General features: G+C 34.1%; 1 protein-coding gene and 1 long non-coding RNA gene across 3 annotated transcripts in view; both read right to left on the bottom strand.

The window, feature by feature from the left end:
- LOC149777183 (phosphatidylinositol 4-kinase alpha-like) overlaps positions 1-24,054 on the bottom strand; it is a 209,270-nt gene that overhangs the window by 28,628 nt on the left and 156,588 nt on the right. For both annotated transcript variants that reach the window (XM_089941887.1, XM_089941888.1), the window contains 5 exons: positions 20,979-21,111; positions 16,351-16,476; positions 9,920-9,973; positions 8,671-8,791; positions 3,014-3,143 (listed from right to left, as the gene is read on the bottom strand). In XM_089941887.1, the coding sequence (XP_089798013.1) occupies positions 3,014-3,143; positions 8,671-8,791; positions 9,920-9,973; positions 16,351-16,476; positions 20,979-21,111 (564 nt within the window). The remainder of the gene's footprint in view (positions 1-3,013; positions 3,144-8,670; positions 8,792-9,919; positions 9,974-16,350; positions 16,477-20,978; positions 21,112-24,054) is intronic.
- LOC149777184 (uncharacterized) lies at positions 4,930-8,664 on the bottom strand. The gene is made up of 2 exons (XR_016416163.1): positions 6,638-8,664; positions 4,930-5,627 (listed from the first exon to the last, which is right to left on the bottom strand). It is a non-coding gene; the product is annotated as an uncharacterized LOC149777184 (long non-coding RNA).

Raw genomic sequence — 24,054 nt, 5'->3', positions numbered from 1 at the left:
ATGGTATATTGATATTATGTATTACATGATATGCTACACTGATATTGGATATTGCATGATATGCTACATTAATACTGGATATTACATCATATGCTACACTGATACTGGATATTACTACATAATAAGCTACAATGATTATAGGGTTAATGCATTTGTATGGGGATATATGAATGAGTATTTCTGAGTAATACTGCACAACCTTGGGAGTTTTGTTTTAGTCTGAAAAAACAAGTTCATATTTTCCCATACAAATGCAGTTTATTATATACTCATTTCATTTTTCTACCTACAGCTTAATAATAAAAAAAAATACACTTCAAGAAACAATGTAATTGAATTTACACTGTATACCAAAATAAATATGCAACTGTAGATTCATCTATGCACAGTAACAATATTAACATGCACATTTGATCGCCCAACAATCTTTGAACTTTGTTGTGTGCTTGACATTAGTCTTAAAAACAAGTTCTCATTTAGATCTAGTTAAAATTAAAATTTAGAGTCAAACTGTGATAGAATGTGCATGGAAAAACTTCTCCAGTTGGTCTGGAAGGGATGGATTTTGTTTTTCTGTCAATCCACTAAATTCTGCTTTTCTGTTTGTGATGGACTGGATTTATTAGCTGAGTAAATTCGATATGATGTACATATGATTTGAGCAGTGGAGGAACGGCCTTGAGTTCAACTGCACCCCTGTCATTGATTGTTTGGAATCATAATGTGGGAAAAATATTAATTCTTTTAATTGAAATTATCAAAAAATGCTATCGAATACAACAGTCATTTTGTTTTGAGAGCAGTAAGGAAAATGTGATTGTAGTCAAAATTACAAAAGACAATTTCACAGTGTGCATTAAGTTTTGGAACAAACTACATGGATCATGTCATTTGGATTTGCAGAAGAAAGTACATTTTGAAGAAATTTAAGATGCATAAATGTATGTATATTTATTGCCATTCTTATTTCCAGCAAAATGAAGACATATCTTTATGCCCTGTTACTTGAATGCCTGCTGTTGGAGGGACCTGAGCTATGACTGTAGGGCTTCTATCATGAGCCAAGCACTGTGTCAAAATAGTTAAAGGGGAAATTTGCAAACTGGCTGATGTGTGACAGTTCATTTACCCAGCAGAAATAATGCTTTTGTTTATTGTCATGGCATATTGGCCCTTCAGCTGCATTTTCCCCTCCAATTTAGTGTTATGATTGACTTGTAAAATGGTAAGTCTCTTTCGCTTCAAAATGCATTACTATGCTATGTTTATAGACCCTAGAGAGCACTGGTCATATTCTGAACCATTCTATTTGTGAAAAGTTATCAATATTTCTCCTAAATAACTGTTTAAATGATTAGAATGGCATTTTCAATTACTGTGTCTCTCATGTTTGTTGCTGCCATTGCAAATATCTCATTTATTCATTTATTTCCATGAAATATTTCATTTGTGACTCCGTGAACTCATCAGTATCATTAACTTTATAATCTCAACTTTCAAATTGATGAAACGGCTTGTTTAGTTCACTCACAAACAAATATAATCAACCTAAAGCTAAAGCATCTACTACATGAGTGTGCATGGGTTTTTTACAAAGTAATTCTGAATACATAATACTATTTTTAGACACATGTCATGCAGCATGCAGCCATCTATTATGTAAAAACACTGCATGGTTCTGACAATGTAAAGTTAACAGAATAAAATGATCATATAATAATATTGGATATTGCTTGATCTGCTTCACTGATATTTGATACTGCATGATATGCTACACTGATACTTGATACTACACGATATGCTACACTGATACTTGATACTACACGATATGCTACACTGATACTTGATACTACACGATATGCTACACTGATACTTGATACTACACGATATGCTACATTAGATACAAGATGTGATACACTGATATTGAATTCTACATGATATGCTACATTGCTGCTGGATAATACATAGTATCTTGATATTGGATGCAAGATATTCTACACTGATACTGGATACTGCATAATATGCTACATAACATGATGGCACTATGTGGATCCTGACCACTGTGGTTTTACTGTCTATAGATGTACTCTCTTACACGCAGTTGCCTTTCAAAGCAATGCAAGATGTCAGCAAGTCAACTAGATATGAGGAGTTGTTCTGAAGAAGGGTGCTCTTCTTTTGTAGGTCAATGGATACGGAAATCTGGTGCTAGGCCATTGATGGAATAAGAGGTAGAGGCCAAAAGAGTGCTTAAAATGTGGAGTGCATACAGATCATCAAAGATGTAGGTTGAGGTAGTGAAGGAAAGAGTGGTCATGGTCCAGGGATTCTGGTTCCAGAGTCCTATTCTAGCTGTTCAGAAAAAGGTCACCATAGTCAACACTGGTCTGCAAACGACGATGGAAAACCCATGATCAGTTGGGACGCCATGCCATATTAAAATTGGTCTGATACTTTGTGCCATGATGATGTATTCTGATTGTGGCTACAGGTGTGATGGTGGGGCTGTAACTGCACGAAACACATGATGGTGTTACCACACATTACCTTTAATTAACCATTTACAATGATCTCTTGGAAAAGAATTATTCTAGTTATCTCTAAACATTTTCCCCCAATACAGTAATACCTGTCTTGCGAGATGACTGCTATTAAAGACCACCTGTCTTGAGAGACCATTATTTATTTGGCAGAAGGGGTGGTCTTTCAAGACAGGTTTTACTGTACTTGTTTCACTCAATCTCTGTAAAATAGTATGAAAAGGTCATACTGCAGAACTGATGGTCAACAATCATTCTGCAAAAATTGTTACTGTTTTATAGCCTTTATTTTTGGGAGATTTATGAAAAGAATTACAATAACCAGCATAAATATACAACAGTAACATGTCTGCATATGCCACAAATACCTGCTCTACCTTGTGAGCATGTCAGCTTGTTTGCTTGGGAAGTGGGGATGGAAAACTCTGCATAAGTGATCATAGAATCTGTGGAAAATAGTTTTCAGTACTTACCTTATTTCACCAGAAATATTTGTAATTTTTCCAAAGAAGTCAAACTCTCTCTGGTAAAAATTGAGTGCTGCTCCAGACAAGGACTGTGTGATGTCTTGCATTAGACTTTCAAGTTGGTCTCCAATTTCCTCTAAAAAAATAGTCATTTATTTTGTTCTGTAAGTTTAGACATCATAAAAAATGTGCCCTCAAATATTTGAAAATATTTTTTATTGCACTCAAAGTTTTGTGACATTTCATGGTAATATTAATAGAAGATGGCTGCCATGATGGTGAGAAATGATCAGCACAATGTTCAGTATCAACTAGATATCATAATTAGTCTTCTAGTAAAAATCCTATGTCAATATTGGTTTCCATTTATAAGAAGTAACAATAACAAGATTTTAAAGATGGCTGCCATGGTGGTAATCTTGGATGTCAGATTATCATTTAGTACCAACCTGACATTGTAAGGACTGTTCCATTAAAACATACATGGGATGAGGGAAAGGCAGTTTTGATATTGGGTAGCCACCCTAATATGTGATTAAGGCTTTTCAGGACCCACTGATAGAACATACTGAACAATAAGATCACCCCCCACTAGAATTTTTTTTAGGGGATATATGTATGTATATGTATATTATCTTGCTACCAGACGAAGTGGGTGACCTAGTCGCTGAAAAAATGAAAATTTTGCCTTTTCCTGTTAGGAAAGTGAAAATCACTTCATCCTGAGATTGTTTTTGATGTATACTGAGTGACCATCAATTTCAGATGCTCTCTTGCCATAGCCAGTTATTTCCAGTGTTGCTGATTGACCATTAACCTTTTTCCAAGTACGTTATAGCAGAGATGTAAGATAGAGCCTATATGTCTCTGGTTATAGCAACTATCACTAGCCGATTTCCACAGGTTATCATTTGATGATAAAAACATTATAATTTGAACTTATTTTCTCTGATGGACCACACAAACTCAAAACCAGTTAAACCTGGTAACAAAGGAAAATTACTGCCAAGCCTTTGCAATATATAACAATTAGGAATTTGGTGATGAAAATTAAACTTGAACCTTCTAACAAAAAAAACCCAAACAAAACGTTTTATCCAAGATTATAATAAGGTGATCACAGTTTGTATATCTCAACAAACTAAGTTATCTCAACAAACTAAGTTATTTTATCAAATTATCCTGTGCCGTGTGAACCCTTATACCATAAAATGATGAAAACCATGTATATTATAAAGTTTAAAAAATTGCACATATTTTTCTTTGGTAAACATTGTGTTGAAGATCTCAGTTCAAAATCTAATGTGCATTTATATAGGACTATCTCTAGCAGATTAGCTCCAGTTGTGTCATCATGTTTATGTTAGTCATAGTGGACATGGACTGGGACCATTGCCAGACTACAGATATCCAAAGTGTTTTAATATAAAATACATACCTAAATCCGGCTGTCAGATAGAGTTAACATTTCTGGTCAGCACGTTAATTGGAAATTTTGTTGCAATATTAGGCTTTGTTAAGTATAAGCATTTCTGGATGAGAGTCCAAAACCAGTACATTTGAATGATGACTGGTGTTTATAAAAGTTTTTAGAGCTATGGAGAAAGAGTATTTAACATGTCTAGGTGTATACTGTGAAACCATAACATACATACAGGAATGCTACAATGTCTATATTATACATTATATCTTCTCTTTTCCATAACATTTAGCACATCTGAAATTCTATCAGCATGGACAGTCTGCCTTAAATGCTATTCTACAACCACTCTATAATCATGTTGTACGAGATGAAAAATGTAGCAGATAAGGTTAACATACACTGATCTACATTATATGGAATAATTTTACTAAATTATGCATGGCTCTGTATGCCTTATTATTTATAGTTGGGAAGGGTCTAATAATATTTCAAAACAACATTCAATTTAACATCTTTATTTTAAAATATATTAACAAAATGATTTCTTACATCACTGTCAAAATGTTGTGTTCCAATCTTTAACAAGATAAAGACAATAAATTGTCCAAACTTCACTGAAGAAATTCAAATTTGTCAAGAAAATGCATGAATATGTGTAATTTGACACCCAGTAAAGTTAACCAACAAACTTTCAGCTCATATTTTGTTTGTAACAACTCCACCTGAAATGAAACTAACACAAGCAGTGTTGACCCTAACCCTTGTATCTACATCCATATTTGTCATCTTACAGATCACAAATACAAGAACATGTACCTAGATCATACCAACAGGTTCATGGCAGCAAATGTGATTTAAAAAACTGAATGCTCTGGATAATTGACATGTTGGGACTTCAATTACATGTACAACATTACCATGTACAACAATGGCAAATGCTCAGTCTGAAATTCCATAAACATCAATAAATGGCATCTATAAATGGCCAAAACTTTCAAATCTGAACATGTACTCTGGTAATTTAAAATGCTAAAACAAAGCTAACAGAAATAACAATAGAAACAGTAAACTATTTTCTTTCAACATTTTACATCTTGACAATTTTAAGAGTTTCGTCATTTCTAAATTCAAAGTAAGCTCTTTTTCAGGAATTTGTTTTCATGTATCTTAATGCCTTGGGGTCACAGAGGTAGATACCTGTAAAATATGAAAAGAACTGATAAGCACTATTAAAAATTGGAACTGTATGAGATAACCCCAAAGACACACATACTTAAATTATGGACATAATCAGTCAGTGCTCTATAATGGTTACTAGTGTTGTGATACCAAAATGTGACCCCACATTTCAGCAGAAGTGAATGAGATACTAAAATATATGTCAAATAACTTACCTTCATTGTAATTTATCTACATGTGACATAACATACATAACATGTAAATGTACAAGCTGCACGGCTTTTAAAACCACCTGCTGTTGAAAGAAAATCTGTCAACATCTTTGCATTTTAAACATGAATCCCATCACCAATTTGATTGGTTGTGCAATCAGAGTAAAACCATACAGGCTTTTGTTCAGATGCATAAACAAACTAATTTTTATCGTAAATTTTTAACAGGAAATCCTTCCATAACTTTAACTTCCTTTTAAGATATTGCCATTTATTTAGTTCCAAGATTTGATTAAAACTGTCACAGTAATTAAAAAAAAATTAATGCAAATGAATCAAACAAGTTCATTTAAAGTGTCACATAAGATACCTCATACAATTGTAATGCCAATGTTACTATGTTCTGCACTGCTTCCATTCCAACTTTAAAGCATTCTAATCAGAATTTGCCTCTGATAACTGTTAAATAGTCAAATTCTGTGAAGCTGTATTCCAAAACACTGGAATTATCTATTGGGACTGGACTTGGAATATCTGCATGTTGGAGTTAAAATCTGCAATGGATACTCCATATACACAAGCATTTGTTTCTGTTGAAAAAAAGAAAAAACTGGTAAACACCCCTTCAACCAATGTGCATGTTGGTCATCTTGAGTTCATTGGCTGAACAGAAGTATGTGTTGTCAGAACAAGATGCTGTGTCAACAACGTTCGTAATGACTGAATAAACAACATACATAATGATTGAATAAACAGAATTTCACAAGTCTTTTACCACCTTTTGATTAGCTTGCTGAAAAATATAACAGAACTTACCTCTAAGATGGTCAATTGTTTCTCTAGGCTGTGCTTTCTCAACCAAATAACAAGTTCTTCCACGGTCAAAAACATGTCTAAATGCCATTACTGTCACAATCTTGGTACATTCAGTTCTTTTTGCAGCACACATTGTATCGGGTCCAAATTATGCAAAACCAAGTCTCACTAGATGAAAATTAATGTGGCCACAGAATTTAAATTTTCATTTTGTAAGGAGGTTTATTCAGAAATCTGCTAGTTTTCCTTTAGCTTAAGAAAATAAGGGCATATATTTTCACTTTTGTTTATGATTAGTAAAACTACAAATGCAGCGTCACATGGTAGGCTTTTTCTGACCCATTTTTAGCTGATCTATAGAAACGATTTTATTGAATAAACAACCAAGGACAGAAGCAATTTTGAAATAAAAATTCCCTGGCATATATGTCTTTAAAAGTGCCATCCCTGGGTCCCATGTATGTTTTAATGGAACAGCCCTAAGAAATCTGATGACAACCCAATATCATATGACTTTCCATCAAGGAGGAATAGTGATGAATAGATTTTCAAGATTGCAACTGTGGTGACAATGTTGGTTATCAGATCTTTACATATTTTATTTAAGACAAACCAGACAGCATAAGATATCATCTGGTGAAAGCCCCATACTGATATAAATTTCTGCTCAGGAGGAGTAGCAATAACAAAATTTTAAAGATGTCTGCTTTGATGCTCATATTAAATGTCAGACTGGCACCATTATTATTTGGGATCAATGAGATAAAGCACACAATCTTTAGCAGTTACTAAATAAAGAAAAGGAATTTTGCCAATGCCAGCATCTGAAGGTGCAATGAATAAATTGCCATATATAAAAAAAAATGTAAAAAACTTTATCAGCTCTTATTTTTGCAATTTACCTCAGAAGTTCAGGAAGTGAAAATGACCAAGCGGAGCTGGCAGTTTTTTTTAAAGGGGCACATAATTAGCAGGGTCAAGTGGTATGCTCTACTACACAGATCAATCATATACTAAAATAAAGGAAATTAAATATTCCTTGAACAATGCCTAAGAATAACAGCCACAATAACCAGTGAAGAAAACCAGAACAAGTCTTTTACAACCCTTTAGGCCTGGATGCTTCTTTCAAATTTCTAAAATTCTGTTGAGCTGCGTTTAGAATGTCATTTGAAGAATTTAAATTTTGTTGTTTTATTTCTTAGTAACAACAGCTATATCTGATAGTGGATAGGCACAATTTGCACACATCTGAAAGTCCTTTATGCCTGAATGCTCTCCATCAAATTTGGTCAATGTCTGTTGAGTGATTTTCAGAAGATATTGCCTAATGGTTTTTCTAAGTTTTGTAATGGTGGCAACATTTGATGGAAGGGCAACATCATACATAAAAAAGTGGAAGGCCTTTCTAAATTTAATTAATTACATTGTGTTCTTTTAAAAAAAAATATAATAAATCATTTAAAGATTCTATTTTAAAAAATGGTGACCATATTTGATGATGGATTGGCATCATGTCTGAAATTTTCAAGACCTTTCTGTAAAATTCCGTCAAATAACTTAGCAAAGAAGATATTTAAAAGTTTTTCTGATTTTAAAAATGGTGGTCATATCTGATGGTGAATCACCAGCAATTGTACAGACCTGAAAGACCATCATGAAAAGGTTTTTTTCAGTCAAATTTGGTTAGATTCTACTCAGTACATCTTGAGAAGTAGTTTTGTCTATTTTTAGTATCAACTGAACACATCAAAATGGCCTTTATGCCAGAATGCTCCCTGTGTATCCAAAGTGGTCAAGTGGTTTCTGAGAAGAAGTTGTAAATAACAACTATTAACACATGTTCGATGATGGACAATGAAACAAATAATGGATGAAAGATCATACTATCACTTCACTTAACCATATAGTTTGGTGAGCCAAAACTGCTTCTCAGTGGAAGACCATCCAAGGTTTATATTTCTGAAAAAACAGTTTCAGGGTATAAAACTGTTGTATGTTTAGTAGGAAGGATGGAAATCCATGCATATTACCATCTTTTATTGTGGCCTCTTCATCACGGTATGTGTTAGCCTTCATGTTCCACAGCAGTTGATGGGCCAGAAGCTGGGATGTCTTTGCAGCCCAGTGGATGAAATCCACAACATAACCCATCTGGAAATAGTCAAGTACAATTAGCATAAAGGGAGTACAAATGAAGAAACTGGAACAGTCAAAGAACACAGAGAATAAAACAATCAGTGCATTCATTTCAGAGATCAAACCCAGAACTACAGGTGTACAAAGCAAATGGCAACACAACTGAACTATCTGAGTTCACGCCACTGACTTAGAAGTGAATTTCAAATTTTTAATTTCTGTATCTTCCCCACCAAAGCAAGTGTTTCTTTGAAGAAATTTACATTCCTCAATCATGTATCTCCAATTTTAGGCAATCTGTGAAAACATTCTTAAAACTGGATAGGAATGATGAAGGTATTCCAACCTGATTTGCAAAATTAGAATGTAAAACTTATATTAAAGTCAAAATACACAATTGTCAGATCTCCATAAATGTACTGTAGCAGAAATTTCAAATCTGCACAAATTGTACGACAAGTAAACACATCTGGATGGGGCTCGGCAATTCATGTAACACTTTCACCAGGTGACCATCATTGGAGATTTTACAAAATTTAAAAGTTTTCTCAATGTTTGGAATGAATTTAAAAAATGTATATGAAGCCTTTGAAATAATTATCAGATTTTAAATGAGTGCTGATTTCAAATAAAATTTATGACACGAGTAGAATTCTTTTTTTATCTTTTGTGAGCTCTGAAATCATTTGTTTATCCATTTCAAAACTGACTTGAAATCAGCACCCATATAAGATTCTTTTATCACTTGGCCAGAAAAGCTGTTCTGTTTTGATGAGATCACAGAATAATGCAGTGAACTGACTTTGAAATATATTAAAATGCCTTGTATTGCAAGATGTCTTGACATCATTGAGATGTCATGAAAATTATGATATGGGAATATTAACTTTAATACAGTAGTCATGTCATTAGGTGATATAAATGAATTGTTCTGTTGGCTAAGAGGCATCTGCAGTCATGGAGACATAGCCATATTTTTTGATTTCATGGAGAAGATTATATATTTTGCTAAGTGTTGGATAAATATGATTAGAAATATTATTAAAGGAGATATGATACAACTGCACACCAAATCAATGATTTGAAGATCTTAATTATTTCAGAAAAAAGAATCTTTGATACAACTGAGACAAAACAACTTACTGTATCATATCGAACAGCTTGTACCAACTGAGGGATGTATAACAGGAGGGCCTCCTATAAGATAAAATATTTCTATTATAATTTAAGCGTTTGTGGTACTGAAATACTCTTCCTTTATTAACAGTTAATGAAATCAAAAACACAATATAGGTGTCAAATAATCAAATAAGCAAGGTGAGATGTTTGAAGCTAATAAAAATATTTTACAGAATGGTATCAAGGCAGTTCCACTAACATATACTTGGGACCCAGGGGAGGCAATTTCACTGTGAAGTAGTCACCCACATATGCAATTTAGAATGCTGTATTATTTTCGTATGAATTCTTCCAGTTATCTCACTGGCATTAATTTGTTTAAAACTGCCTTTCCTGGGCACCATGTATGTTTAAATGGAATAGCTCTCAGCTTGTGGTGAGCAGCTAAAAGAGGATATCTAATAATAAATTGATCAAATGATTGCACCTTTTGTAATAGTAAATTGATCAACTGAATGCACCTTCTGTAATAGTAAATTGATCAACTGAATGCACCTTTTGTAATAGTAAATTGATCAACTGAATGCACCTTCTGTAATAGTAAATTGATCAACTGATTGCACCTTCTGTAATAGTAAATTGATCAAATGAATGCACTTTCTGTAATAGTAAATTGATCAAATGATTGCACCTTCTGTAATAGCAAATTGATCAACTGATTGCACCTTCTGTAATAGTAAATTGATCAACTGATTGCACCTTCTGTAATAGTAAACTGATCAACTGACTGCACCTTCTGTAATAGTAAATTGATCAACTGATTCCACCTTCTGTAATAGTAAACTGATCAACTGATTGCACCTTCTGTAACAGTAAATTGATCAACTGATTGCACCTTCTGTAACAGTAAATTGATCAACTGATTGCACCTTCTGTAAAAGTAAATTGATCAACTGATTGCACCTTCTGTAATAGTAAATTGATCAACTGATTGCACCTTCTGTAACAGTAAATTGATCAACTGATTGCACCTTCTGTTATAGTAAATTGATCAACTGATTGCACCTTCTGTAATAGTAAATTGATCAACTGAATGCACCTTCTGTAATAGTAAATTGATCAACTGATTGCACCTTCTGTAATAGTAAATTGATCAAATGAATGCACTTTCTGTAATAGTAAATTGATCAAATGATTGCACCTTCTGTAATAGCAAATTGATCAACTGATTGCACCTTCTGTAATAGTAAATTGATCAACTGATTGCACCTTCTGTAATAGTAAACTGATCAACTGACTGCACCTTCTGTAATAGTAAATTGATCAACTGATTCCACCTTCTGTAATAGTAAACTGATCAACTGATTGCACCTTCTGTAACAGTAAATTGATCAACTGATTGCACCTTCTGTAACAGTAAATTGATCAACTGATTGCACCTTCTGTAAAAGTAAATTGATCAACTGATTGCACCTTCTGTAATAGTAAATTGATCAACTGATTGCACCTTCTGTAACAGTAAATTGATCAACTGATTGCACCTTCTGTTATAGTAAATTGATCAACTGATTGCACCTTCTGTAATAGTTAATTGATCAACTGATTGCACCTTCTGAAAAAGTAAATTGATCAAATGATTGCATCTTGATGGCAAAATAAATCGCAAAATAAATCACATCAAAACTTAGGAAGTAATCTACTGAAAAATATGTACATATCTTGTACAGTAAAAAGCATGATGTTTGATCATGCATAGGCTAACGTCACACAGTATAAGCATGATGGACTTTTTATACCAGTTTTTTTTCTATGTTTATTAAAAAAAAACATAATTCCGATTTGGAACCAAACTGGACAAACTTTCAAATTTAGAACTTTCCAATGTAATGACTGCTTTATGAGGTGTGTCCATGATTAGAATATTTCGATTTTATAAAATGAACAGAGCGTATGAAGATTTCCCATGGGTTCCACCACAAAAATAGTGGCTACTTTAGAGAATGATTTCTGATTGCAGTGCTTATTCTGATTGCAAGGGTTATTCCAGTAGATGGTGAGACGAAGGACATGGATACAATCTGTTGTCATTGCTACTTTGATTTGCACTTCAAAATGATTTGTACTTTAACTATGATATACACTTGAATTAAACTATGATATACACTTGAATGGAACAATGATATACACTTGGATGGACAAAACATTACACTTGGATGTAACAATGATTTACACTTGGATGTAACAATTATTTACACTTGGATATAACAATGATTTACACTTGGATGTAACAATGATTTACACTTGGATGTAACAATGATTTACACTTGGATATAACAATGATTTACACTTGGATATAACAATGATTTACACTTGGATATAACTATGATTTACACTTGGATATAACAATGATTTACACTTGGATGTAACTACAATTTGCATTGGTTGAATTTGGACAGAAAAATGATTTCTAATGATTGGGTCTGCAATAAAAGTCTGAATGTTTTATTTAAAAGTTTGCTAATTTCCAGGCATGTTAAAATCTCATAGCAAGAGCTGAGTCTTTTACTTAAAAGTTTGCTAATTTCCAAGCATGTTAAATGAAAGTAGTGATCATCACAGCAACAAATTTCTAAGATTGCAAATCCTACATTCATAAATGTTATATTTTAAAGGAACTGAAGCATCTGAGAAATTAGTAAATAAATTAAAAAAGCATTAAATAAGAAATAAAAGCAAGAATTTCTTTACTGGTAATCATTTTACAAGTATATAATATACCGATATAAATTAATGAGAAATGTATGGACAGTTGGATACTGGGAATTCATTACACCATTTGTTTCATAATTATTTTGAAAAATGTTAAGTGCATCAAAAAAGCGACATTTGTTCCCCGACAAAAGTAAGCATATTATTTATTGGCAAATGAGTGGATATTTCTGGTTCAAATATCAGAGACATGTATCTAGAGAGGGTAGGGGGAAATCATTAGAAGCATACTGCACATTGTATGGTGTGGTTACTGTCGGGTGAAGTATGAGATGGAAGAGGGCACTTACTGTTGGATAGGTGCTGAGTGCTATCACACTATAATCTGCAATCAGAAGATGGGACAGATACACTGTATGCTGAAGTAGGCGATGGACGGGTTGCATTTACTTACAAATGTAGACCTTTACTTGTGGAACAGAGCAGAGTGCCCTTACAGCACACTGTAGAGAATAGATGGGGGGGGGGGGCAGATACTGATGGAGGGATTTTTACATGCATACAGATGTGACTACTTACTAAAAGATGCAAAAGCAACTAATTATTTTATATGCTGTAGAAGCAGTCTTTATGAAGTTGCATATTAAATACCATGTTTAAAAGAATGAAGGTCACTGATTGGCTGAAATTAATAATAGGAATATAAATTAACATATTTCAGATGAAACCTACATACACCGCTCCCTCAATAACTCGCGCCCGAATAACTCGTGATCCCACTTATAACGCAATGTCTGTCTTGGCTCCCGATTTTTTCCAGAGAAAATGTATTTAAAATATCTTTAAAATATGCTGAACATCAAAAATTACGATAAGAATTGATAAATTAAACCTTGATACATTGCTTGTTTTATCATCGAAAATGGTGATTAATGCCTGTAAAAATATAATCCATATTTTGAAATTTGCAAGTTCTAAATAAGAATTAATTTCAGAGATCTCGAAAACGCTTAATTACGCGTATTTGGATGCCAATTTTTGATCTGGGCTGCAGAAAATCACTGAGGTGGGAGTCCTCTGTATGCATGTAATAGGTGCGCGGGAAAATTCAAAGATTTGCTGGTCCTGTTTCAGCCACCTGCTTTGTGGGAAAATGTGTTGATCAGTTAACTGTGCTGATATTTACAATGACAGAATTCAGTTACTAAAAGACTCTTTGATGTACATACATGTTACCATTTTATAAGAGTACATAAAAAAAGAACATGATGCAATAGCTAGGCGGCTAGTTCAAGGCTTTGACTGGCGGCCGGGTGAGAAAATGTACTGATATTTAGTGATTGAATTCAGAGGCAGAAAGACCCAGTTTTAAAATCTTAGCGAGACCTCTGTTTCAAGATATCATATATCATGTAAGTTTTTATCATAAATAGTTGTCAGTATACTGTAAATAAACAGTCTGGTGAAATAGCGATCAATGAAAACTTCTGGTAAATGCTAACAGGTGGCAACAGAGAATGAAATAAACACCAATTAAACGTCTTCCTGTGTGAAAGTCACGTTCTAATCCTTTAATTCCATTTCAGTGTAAACATTATAATCACAATATATTCTGTTCATTGAAAACATGAAAACAGTCAATCAACTGTTACATCAAAACCCGTGAGTACTTCTGTGAGAACATGCCGGCTTTGTTTTGATCAACAACTTGGGGAAGTGTTTGTTGCATTAAAAAAATCGATTATAAGAGACCTGGGGTGCTGGATTAAGGGTCTTGGAGCTGCCTTTGACGTAAAGCAAAACAGTAACAGAGACAGCGACAATGATAGTGACTTCGAAGGTTTCAGTGAAACTGATGTCGTTAATGCCGAGGCTGTTTAGGAGAAATTCGTACAGACTCATGGTCCTGGCATAGGCGTTTCTGTTGATGATATGGAGGAGTGGATTTGTGCTGACAACGATTGCCTTACAGCCGAATACATGTCAGATGAAACAATAATTATTTCTATAGCGAACAAATTTGCAGCAGAAGATGATTCAAACTGGAGTACCACAAGTGTTAAAAGTGATGCAGACGCAGATGTTGCACCACCTCCCCCCTCTGCACAGGAAGCAATCAAATATTTTGATATTGCCATAAGGTGGCTGGAGATCCAAAATGTAGGCTACGTAAAGCTCATGCAGTTGAGAAATCTGAGGGATTTTGCTCAGCGGCAGAGAAACCAAGGAGTAACACAAACAAAAAAAAATTAATTGATTTTTTCAAAAAGTGAATTGAATTTTGTCAAGCGTGGCACGAACGGCAAGTATTAACTTGTTCTAATTTACGTTATTTTAAATTTGTAGACCAATTAAATATGTTAGTACTGATTAACCCTTGTTTTCTTGTTTTCCATTTTACTTCTATCGCATTCAAATCTATCTATCTATCGTTCGATTGACACAGTTTCTTGAAAAGAGTCGATCTTTTGTATATAAAAAACGTCTAATTTGGTTCAAACAATAAAACTAGAATGTATCCAATTCAACATAAAAATTAGTGACGTAGTACACAATGTGTGAAGTGGTACACATGTTAAGCGAACGGAAACCACGTGGAATAGTGTTTTCGATGATCGCCTCAATATACTGTAATTTATCCTGAAATTAATGTTGCCCTATGAGGAAATAATAAATAAAGTACACCGTTATGAAGAGATATTTATTCACAGTTAATCTCAGCACGATTTTAAAGTGACTATTCAACACTATAATCTGCCTACCCCCCCACCTTATATTTCCTTTATGTCGTCGATCACTTTATTGGTTTTGGGCTTATTTTATAGGTCCCTTGATAACTCGCGCCTCACTTATAGTGCAGTCGATGTTTCTGGACCCCGATGTGCGCGAGTTATCGAGGGAGTGGTGTATCAGTAAACTGTATGCAACAGTAGGCTTAATACTAAACTATTTCCATTTCATTGATATTGCCTCCCTGGTACTACTAGATGTAATCAAAAATAACTCACAGGTCTGGATTTTTATAGTGGGCACCTACAAAGGGTTTTTAAAAAAATAGAAAAATGAGCCATGAAGCATACGATTTTAAAAGTTTCCTGTTGGAAAGATTGTCCATAAAATGTAATATGTTTTGCTGGTTATAACACAAATGTATAGTAATTCTGCCAAACATTACAGTCGACTGGAACTTAATTAGTTGTCAGTGTCCATCAGTAGATGGGCTTGATACCATCTGTAAAGTAATAGATGGTGAGGATGTACTTGTTTGAGTACCTGGAAACTTGCTGGAAACTAGGAGTGGAGTGCCCTGATAACATACTGAGCAGTCAGTGGATGTGATGGATCCTATCTGAAGAAGTAGGAGATGGTGCGGATGAATTTTTTTATAAAGTGAATTTGGACATTTATTTGAGGTTAGAAGCAGAGTGCCCTAACTGAGCAGTATATTGTGTTGAAACTGTCTAGAGAAGCAGGAGATGGCAGAACTGCACTTGTTAGCAGACCCAGATACTTACTGAAGGGTAGGAGTGGAGTGCCCTAACAGCATAGTGAACAGTTAGTGGATGGGGTAGATAGTTTAGAGAAGAAGGAAATGGTAAGAATATACTTGTTAGTGGACCTGGATACTTATTGGAGGTTAAGAGTGGAGTATACTAACAGCATACTCAGCAGTCAATGTATGTGGTGAATACTGTCTAGTGAAGTAGGTGGCAGGGATGTACTTGTTAGTGAACTTTGATACTTACTGGAGGGTAGGAGCGGAGTGCCCTAACAGCATACTGAGCAGTCAGTGGATGGGGTGGATATTGTCTAGAGAAATAAGACAAGGCATTCACTGGAGACACTGGAGCCCAGGTCAACACATGGGCAAGCTGAAGAAAAAAAAGGATCAAGTGTTGTGGAAACATAAGAAATCCTAATACTGAACAAAGATTAAATCAATAAAAACACTAATTAGCAAACTTTCTGTACCTCAAAACAAGATTAAATAGATTCTCCAAAACAATGATGAAATAACTTGTCAAGATATAACATCCAATTGCTTTTATTACCATTCATATTACCATATACTTTAAGGATGTTATTTAAAGTAAACGCATGAATCTCTTACACCTCTAAATATGAAGATTCTCATGCTATGATTTAGTTGGCAAAATCATGAATTTATCATGGTGAAATCATGAATTTATCATGGTGAAATCATGAATTTATCATGACAAAATCATGAATTTATCATCAATATCAACCTAAGTGAACCAGTTAGAATTTGAATTGAAGAGATGATTCCTTCAGCACATTTTGAAAATCATGGAGCATGATAATCTTAGAATCAATAAATACCATATATACTCACTGATACGTCAAGTCCACTGCAAACTGCACAGACCTAGATCTGCCGCCAGCACATCTGGGTCTCATTAGTTTGTTTGTAGTAGACAGTAGAACAAATAACACAGGCCCTAACCTGACTGAATTATGTGATGACAGATCAAAGTCTATGTTGTTTGCAGTTGGATGTGACCTATATGTGAGTATAAATCTCTGAAAATGAATAATATTTTTGCACTAAATTCACAACATAATGAATCTGGATTTTCTACATTTTCATTACCTTATTCTCAAATGATAATTTGACACACTGAGTTGCAAAATTTAACTTGTTCACACATTCATCCATTCATTGATGTTCATTTGATATATACTGTATATCAGGGGTGTGAAACTTAAACTACCATGAGGGCTGCATGAGGGCATTTTCAATGGACCAAGGGCCACACCACCTTTGTTATCTCTCATGACACGGGACCCTGAGTGGCCGAGTGGTCTAAAGTGCTCTCTGTTATAGATCAATGCCATCTCACCTCTGCCTGCGCCGGTTTGTGTCTCGGATTCAGCCAATGTGGGTATGTGAGAAAGCTTGCCAGTAGCTTCTCGTGGGTCAGTGGTTATTTCCGGGGTTTTCCTGGGTTCTTCCTCCACCATTAATACTGGCCACCATGTATAGCCTATCATGTGCTGAAAAATGGCGTTAAACACCACAACAACAACTCTCATGACAACTTGTGACACCAAACATTTTGTGGGCCACAGGATATGGTTTGGTGGGCCACATGCAGCCCATGGGCCACATGTTTGAGACCCCTGCTGAATATGGTAGCTTATAAGTCAGATTCAACTGCAAAATGCATAAACCCAGACCTGCTGTCACATAATGCCCTGGCTGATTGAGGTCTATACAGTTTGTTAGGATTATTAAAGAGGTTAAACAAAATAGATACTGTTCCGTCAGCACATTATGTGACAGCAGATCAGGGTCTTTGCTGTTTGCAGATAGACCTAACTTACAAGCAAGTAAATATGGTTTTTCATAATTGGTCTTATTCATTTCAGGCAGTTCAATTGATGGCTAGCGTGCCCCGGGTGGCTGAGTCGTCTAAAGTGCTTGCCTTTACTGATCACTACAACCTCATCTCTCTTTGTGTGTGTTTGAATCTCAGGCTTGGCCAATGTGGGTATGTGAGAAAGCTGTCAGTAGCTTCCCAAGGGTCAGTTGTTCTTACTGAGGTTTTCCCTGGTTCTTCCTCCACCTATTATACTAGCTGCCATGCAAAACCTATCTTGTTATGAGAAATGGTGTTACGCCCCAAAGCAACATGTGTGTACCTATTCACAAAATTCAAATTTCAAAAACACCTGTTGCTTTAAGAAGCAGTTAAGTTTAATGCCACCTTTACTGAGGTTTGCTTAGATATGTGTCTTTTGAAGACAAATGCAGATGGTTCAAAATAATATGTCAAAAATATTTAAATGAATTAAAGGAACAATTTTGTTTTAATGGATTTCAATTTTATTTGAATCAGAACAAACATGAACACAAAAGTATTACTGAACATGGAAAGTCTAGATGCATGCAAACAGACTGGAACAATTAAACTTTAATGAATTAAAATTTTCCATCTATCCATCTTGACCCTGCAACAACATCATTATATTTAAATTTAATTACAACTGTCATGCCTGTATGTACAACAGATCTTAAACTCTCTTTCTCAACACAGCGATAAATTAGTGTGTAACTACCCTGTGTATGTGTTAGCGTTTTGTGACCTATTTGTCCTTTAACAATGGCAAAGACTTACCACAGACATTAACAAAATGAACAATGACAAGCAAGATTACTAATTCCACATTTGAAACAAATATTATAAGCAAAAACATTTACCATTTATGGCACTGTCATGCAAGTTTCTGTTTGTATTCTGACTCATCAAATCATATTTTTCTCATATGCTTTAATTGATTAAAAGATATGATGACACAAAGACATCAGTTTAATAAGTGTTACTGTAATAAGTTAATCCATGTTACTGAGAACATGAATTGTCTGTATGAAGACTTTGGATATCACACTGAGTAATCATTAGTTATTGAGTTTATGAATTGTCTATATGAAGACTTTGGATATCACACTGAGTAATCATTAGTTATGGAGTTTATGAATTGTCTATATGAAGACTTTGGATATCACACTGAGTAATCATTAATTATTGAGTTTATGAATTGTCTATAATGAAGACTTTGGATATCACACTGAGTAATCATTAGTTATTGAGTTTATGAATTGTCTGTATGAAGACTTTGGATATCACACTGAGTAATCATTAGTTATGGAGTTTATGAATTGTCTATATGAAGACTTTGGATATTACACTGGGTAATCATTAGTTATGGAGTTTATGAATTGTCTGTATGAAGACTTTGGATATCACACTGAGTAATCATTAGTTATGGAGTTTATGAATTGTCTGTTGAAGACTTTGAATATTACACTGAGTAATCATTAGTTATGGAGTTTATGAATTGTCTATATGAAGACTTTGGATATCACACTGAGCAATCATTAGTTATCGAGTTTGATGTTCTTATGTTGCCTACTGACAACAACTTCAGTTAATCTAAGAAATAATACTAGCAATTAAAGTGGCTTTATGGTCTGTCAATCATATATCAAATCAATTGTTTTTGGGGTAAAATAGCATGTATTTATTATTTTTTGTTAGTTTTAAAACATGTATTTTGTATCACTATGTTTTTGTGCAACTAAAAATTAAAAATCTATAAAATAAATTGTCCTGAAAATTTGCGAGACCTCAATTAAGATTAATCAAGGTAGCTTTATGAGATGTGAAATTTATGAAACATATCACTTGCTGTATACATCTCATGGCATACCATTATTCAACTTGCTGTATATAACTCATGGCATACCATTATTTAATTTTGCTGTATGCAACTCATGGCATACCATTATTCAACTTGTTGCATAAAACTCATGGCATACCATTATTCAACTTGCTGTATACAACTCATGGCATACCATTATTCAACTTGCTGTATATAACTCATGGCATACCATTATGTAACTTTGCTGTATGCAACTCATGGCATACCATTATTTAACTTGTTGCATAAAACTCATGGTATACCATTATTCAACTTGCTGTATACAACTCATGGCATACCATTATTTAACTTGCTGTATACAACTCATTGCATACCATTATTTAACTTGTATACAACTCATGGCATACTATTATTCAACTTGCTGTATATAACTCATGGCATACCATTATTTAACTTTTATGCAACGCATGGCATTCCATTATTCAACTTGTTGCATAAAACTCATGGCATACCATTATTCAACTTGTTGCATAAAACTCATGGCATACCATTATTCAACTTGTTGCATAAAACTCATGGCATACCATTATTCAACTTGCTGTATACAACTCATTGCATACCATTATTCAACTTGCTGTACACAACTCATGGCATACCATTATTCAACTTGCTGTACATAACTCATGGCATACCATTATTTCACTTTGCTGTATGCAACTCATGGCATACCATTATTCAACTTGTTGCATAAAACTCATGGCATACCATTATTCAACTTGCTGTATACAAGTCATGGCATACCATTATTTAACTTGCTGTATACAACTCGTGGCATACCATTATTCAACTTGTTGCATAAAACTCATGGTATACAACTGTACAACTTGCATTAGATTACATGAATAAGTTTTCTCAAAGTGATGATGTACTTTCATTTCAAATGTACCCGGAATATATGGAATGCAAACCAATAGTACTGTTTATATTATTTGAATGCACCATCAGACAACTTTGTGTATATAGCATGAGCAATATGCTAACAACTACATACCTAAAATTATATTAGTTTGTATAATTTGAATGCATTAAAAAATTCATTAAGCAACATTAGATGAATTGTCCGCATAAAATATGCTTATCTTGAACTTTATAAAGAATACTGAGGTCATATTTTCTGTATATTACATACCTCAGGAGCATCAGCCTCCACACTTGATGTTGTTACAAGGAATGACAAAGCTTCTGGAATGTGACTGACTGCACCAGGGTTGTTCCTAACTAGTCTTGTCACCTCCTTAACAAGGGCATCAACACTGCGGTACCTAGAATATTTAACTTGGTAAAAAACTACTATGAACTAGCGAAAAATGATGACTAAGATGTTTAATCACATATTACTCTACTGTTCATCACAAAAGTATATTAAAAAATAGTCAGATAAGACCTAAAGAAGCAAACTCAGCACATTTTTTTGTACACTGGATGCTGTTTTGATGACGCCAAAGTATAAAATTGTGAAACCTGGCTGTGACCTATTGCGAGCTGTAGGTGGACATGGAAGGGAAAAAAGTTTTATGTCTTGATCTCAATGGCATTACAATAAAAGTACAGAAATGGGGAAGAAAATGATTAGTGACCTTGACATTGAAGAAAAGACTAACTGTATGATTCATTGATTACATTTTAGGTTACTGTCTCTCAAATGAACAATTCAAGTATGATGCTTGCTCTGCATTAACCAGTCACATAATTGCTGGAAGTCTGTACTGTTAATAAACCACATTGGAAACAAGATGTGGATAAAAATTGAAATATTTAAGTTTCAGAAATTTTGCCTTTATGATTTTCCAAACTTACACAGGAAATTTCAATGGGTGACTCATGACATCTTGTGAGGAAACCCTCTCAGTCAGGAGGTTAACATGTACATGTGATAAATTCCATGATTACTTTCCCTCTAAATGCTTACAGTTCGATGACCTGTGACCTGTCTCATATTATAACACGAACAGTGCTGCAACAAGAACTCTTTAGGAGATGGATTAAAATCTTTGGATCTACCCCTCAAAATGGTCGATTCCACTTCTGGGAGGGGATGGAGGAAATCATAATTCAATATCAACCTAAGACTTACATATGCAACACTCTTTTTTCCTGCTCCACTCTTTTAGAGCTCCAATGCAATCAAATCCTCAAAAGATGCTACTTTAAACTGTATATGCATTAATCTGTTAATTATTTATTTTAATATGTTCCTTATCTGTATCTGTGAATAGTATTCTGTGCAGAGAACCACCTTTCAATGTCTGCAATCAAGTGTAGGTTTCTTTACACTAACCTTTAAAGCCTGCATGCAATCTGGTGGTTCAGTACGTTGTGTAAGAGTTGACATCCTAAACTTCAATATTCTGATGTAAAAGGGTTATTTTTCTAACAACTTTTGCAAATATTACAAACATATCTCCCATATTGTTGTTCTGTGGTAACCATTTGTAAAAGATTTCTGAAACTTTGCTTCAAATTTTGGTTTCTCCTTAGGCATTTCATGTAATCCAGCATCTGACATCGTTTTAGAATTATCATCCTGTTTTGCGAGAAATTCAACTACATCCTTAATTTTCTCGATTCTTGTGCATTCCCACCACCACCACTGGCTTAATGTTAAAACTAATCATTAATTTTCTGCCCCGCCATGCTTGACTATAATTCAGTATCTAACCTTCAGGGAATGGAACAAACTCTGCATGTGTACAAATGAGAGGAAAGGGCATCAAGTTCATAACTTCTATAAAACATGTATATTTCTGTTATAAATAACAATTTTCAAGCATCTTTTTTACAAATTACACCTGCATACCTTGGAATGGATATATATATATATATATATATATATATATATATATTGCTTACATAAATATCCACGCTCCTTACTGTTTGTTTTGTTAGACTCTCATTAGTCAGTTCATCTTAACAGTTTAAATTCTGTACTGCACAGAGTGCATTTTTATATGAAAAACTTTGAACTAATTTGCATTAGTTTCTATGGATAACTGCACAAATTGTAAAGTTTTGCACGATTTCTGCATTCACATGCTTTGGTAGCATCTCTAAAGAAATGAAGAAACTAGCTTACATTAAGTGCAGTGCCACATGAAAAATGAACACTGGGTGACATCAATATAAATTTAGGGTTGTCATGGAAATCAAATTGGTTTAGCAAATTAAATTATTATTAGGTTAAATTATCCAGTGCTCAAAGATATTTTTTTTTTAGACACAGGCCCAGGGTTGGTGACTTAAAACAAATCACAAATAAATTCCACAAGCCCAGACTCCAATTTCCACATGCCCAAACTTTAACCTTGTTTAATATTATGTCAGACAAAACTGCAATTGCTACAATTCAAATATAAATTCAATAGGGGGCTTTGAAGGTCATGCAAGTGTCATTAGTGTTCATTACTAAAACTCGATAGAGACTGGATGGTCCTGGTGTTTAAACTTTTCTGTTGGATACACTGAGTGAATCTGGTCAGAACCAAGTTGACATATGTTTATATGTTTGCAGTATGTGCAAAGAATTAATTGCCCTCCCTATCCCCATTATCCTTTTTGCTGGTAAAACTCCGTCAAAAAGGAGATCTGAGCTTATTTTGTTGGGCTTTTTTGATAGCTGATTACTCCCTAAATTGGCTTCCAAAATGAATCACACTTAAACACTACTCTGACACTATAAATGATCATGCCATGCATTTTCTATATGCAGTAAAATCAGACTTCAAAGAAACGTTGCCGCTGTTCACAAGCTTGTCAAAAATTGATAATACATGTGGCTTAAACATTCTCAATCATAGCAATGATATGTAATAACTATTGTTCTCTTACACATATGTAGAATCTCTTTGATTTACCTATATCAGGTTGTTCCCATCCTGATCCTGATCATACCTATGCAACAATGAGCTCACCCACTGCAGTCTTCAAACTCATCTCACAAGCTCCTGTCAGACAATTAATATGTGAAATAGTGGATTATACCTGACCACTTTGCCTTTTAATTTCTGCTATTTAACCTGCCCGCAGGATAGTTTTACATCAGCTCCAATCATGATTGTCTACCATTTATACATGTTACATATAACAGACATATACTGAAAGTAGTGCTGTTTAAATTTTTTCTAAGATTACTGAAAATTGTGTTTTCTTGAAAGATGATGGTGTCAAGGGGTTTGGGAGTAAGAAAAAATCATGTTTTAGCATGACAT

This window comes from Sinohyriopsis cumingii, chromosome 18 (genome assembly GCF_028554795.1).
Source record: "Sinohyriopsis cumingii isolate HCF-2022 chromosome 18, ASM2855479v2, whole genome shotgun sequence".
NCBI classification, from domain to species: Eukaryota; Metazoa; Mollusca; class Bivalvia; order Unionida; family Unionidae; genus Sinohyriopsis; species Sinohyriopsis cumingii.
Note: the sequence above shows the minus strand (reverse complement) of the source record. Positions and strands in the feature narration are given on the sequence as shown.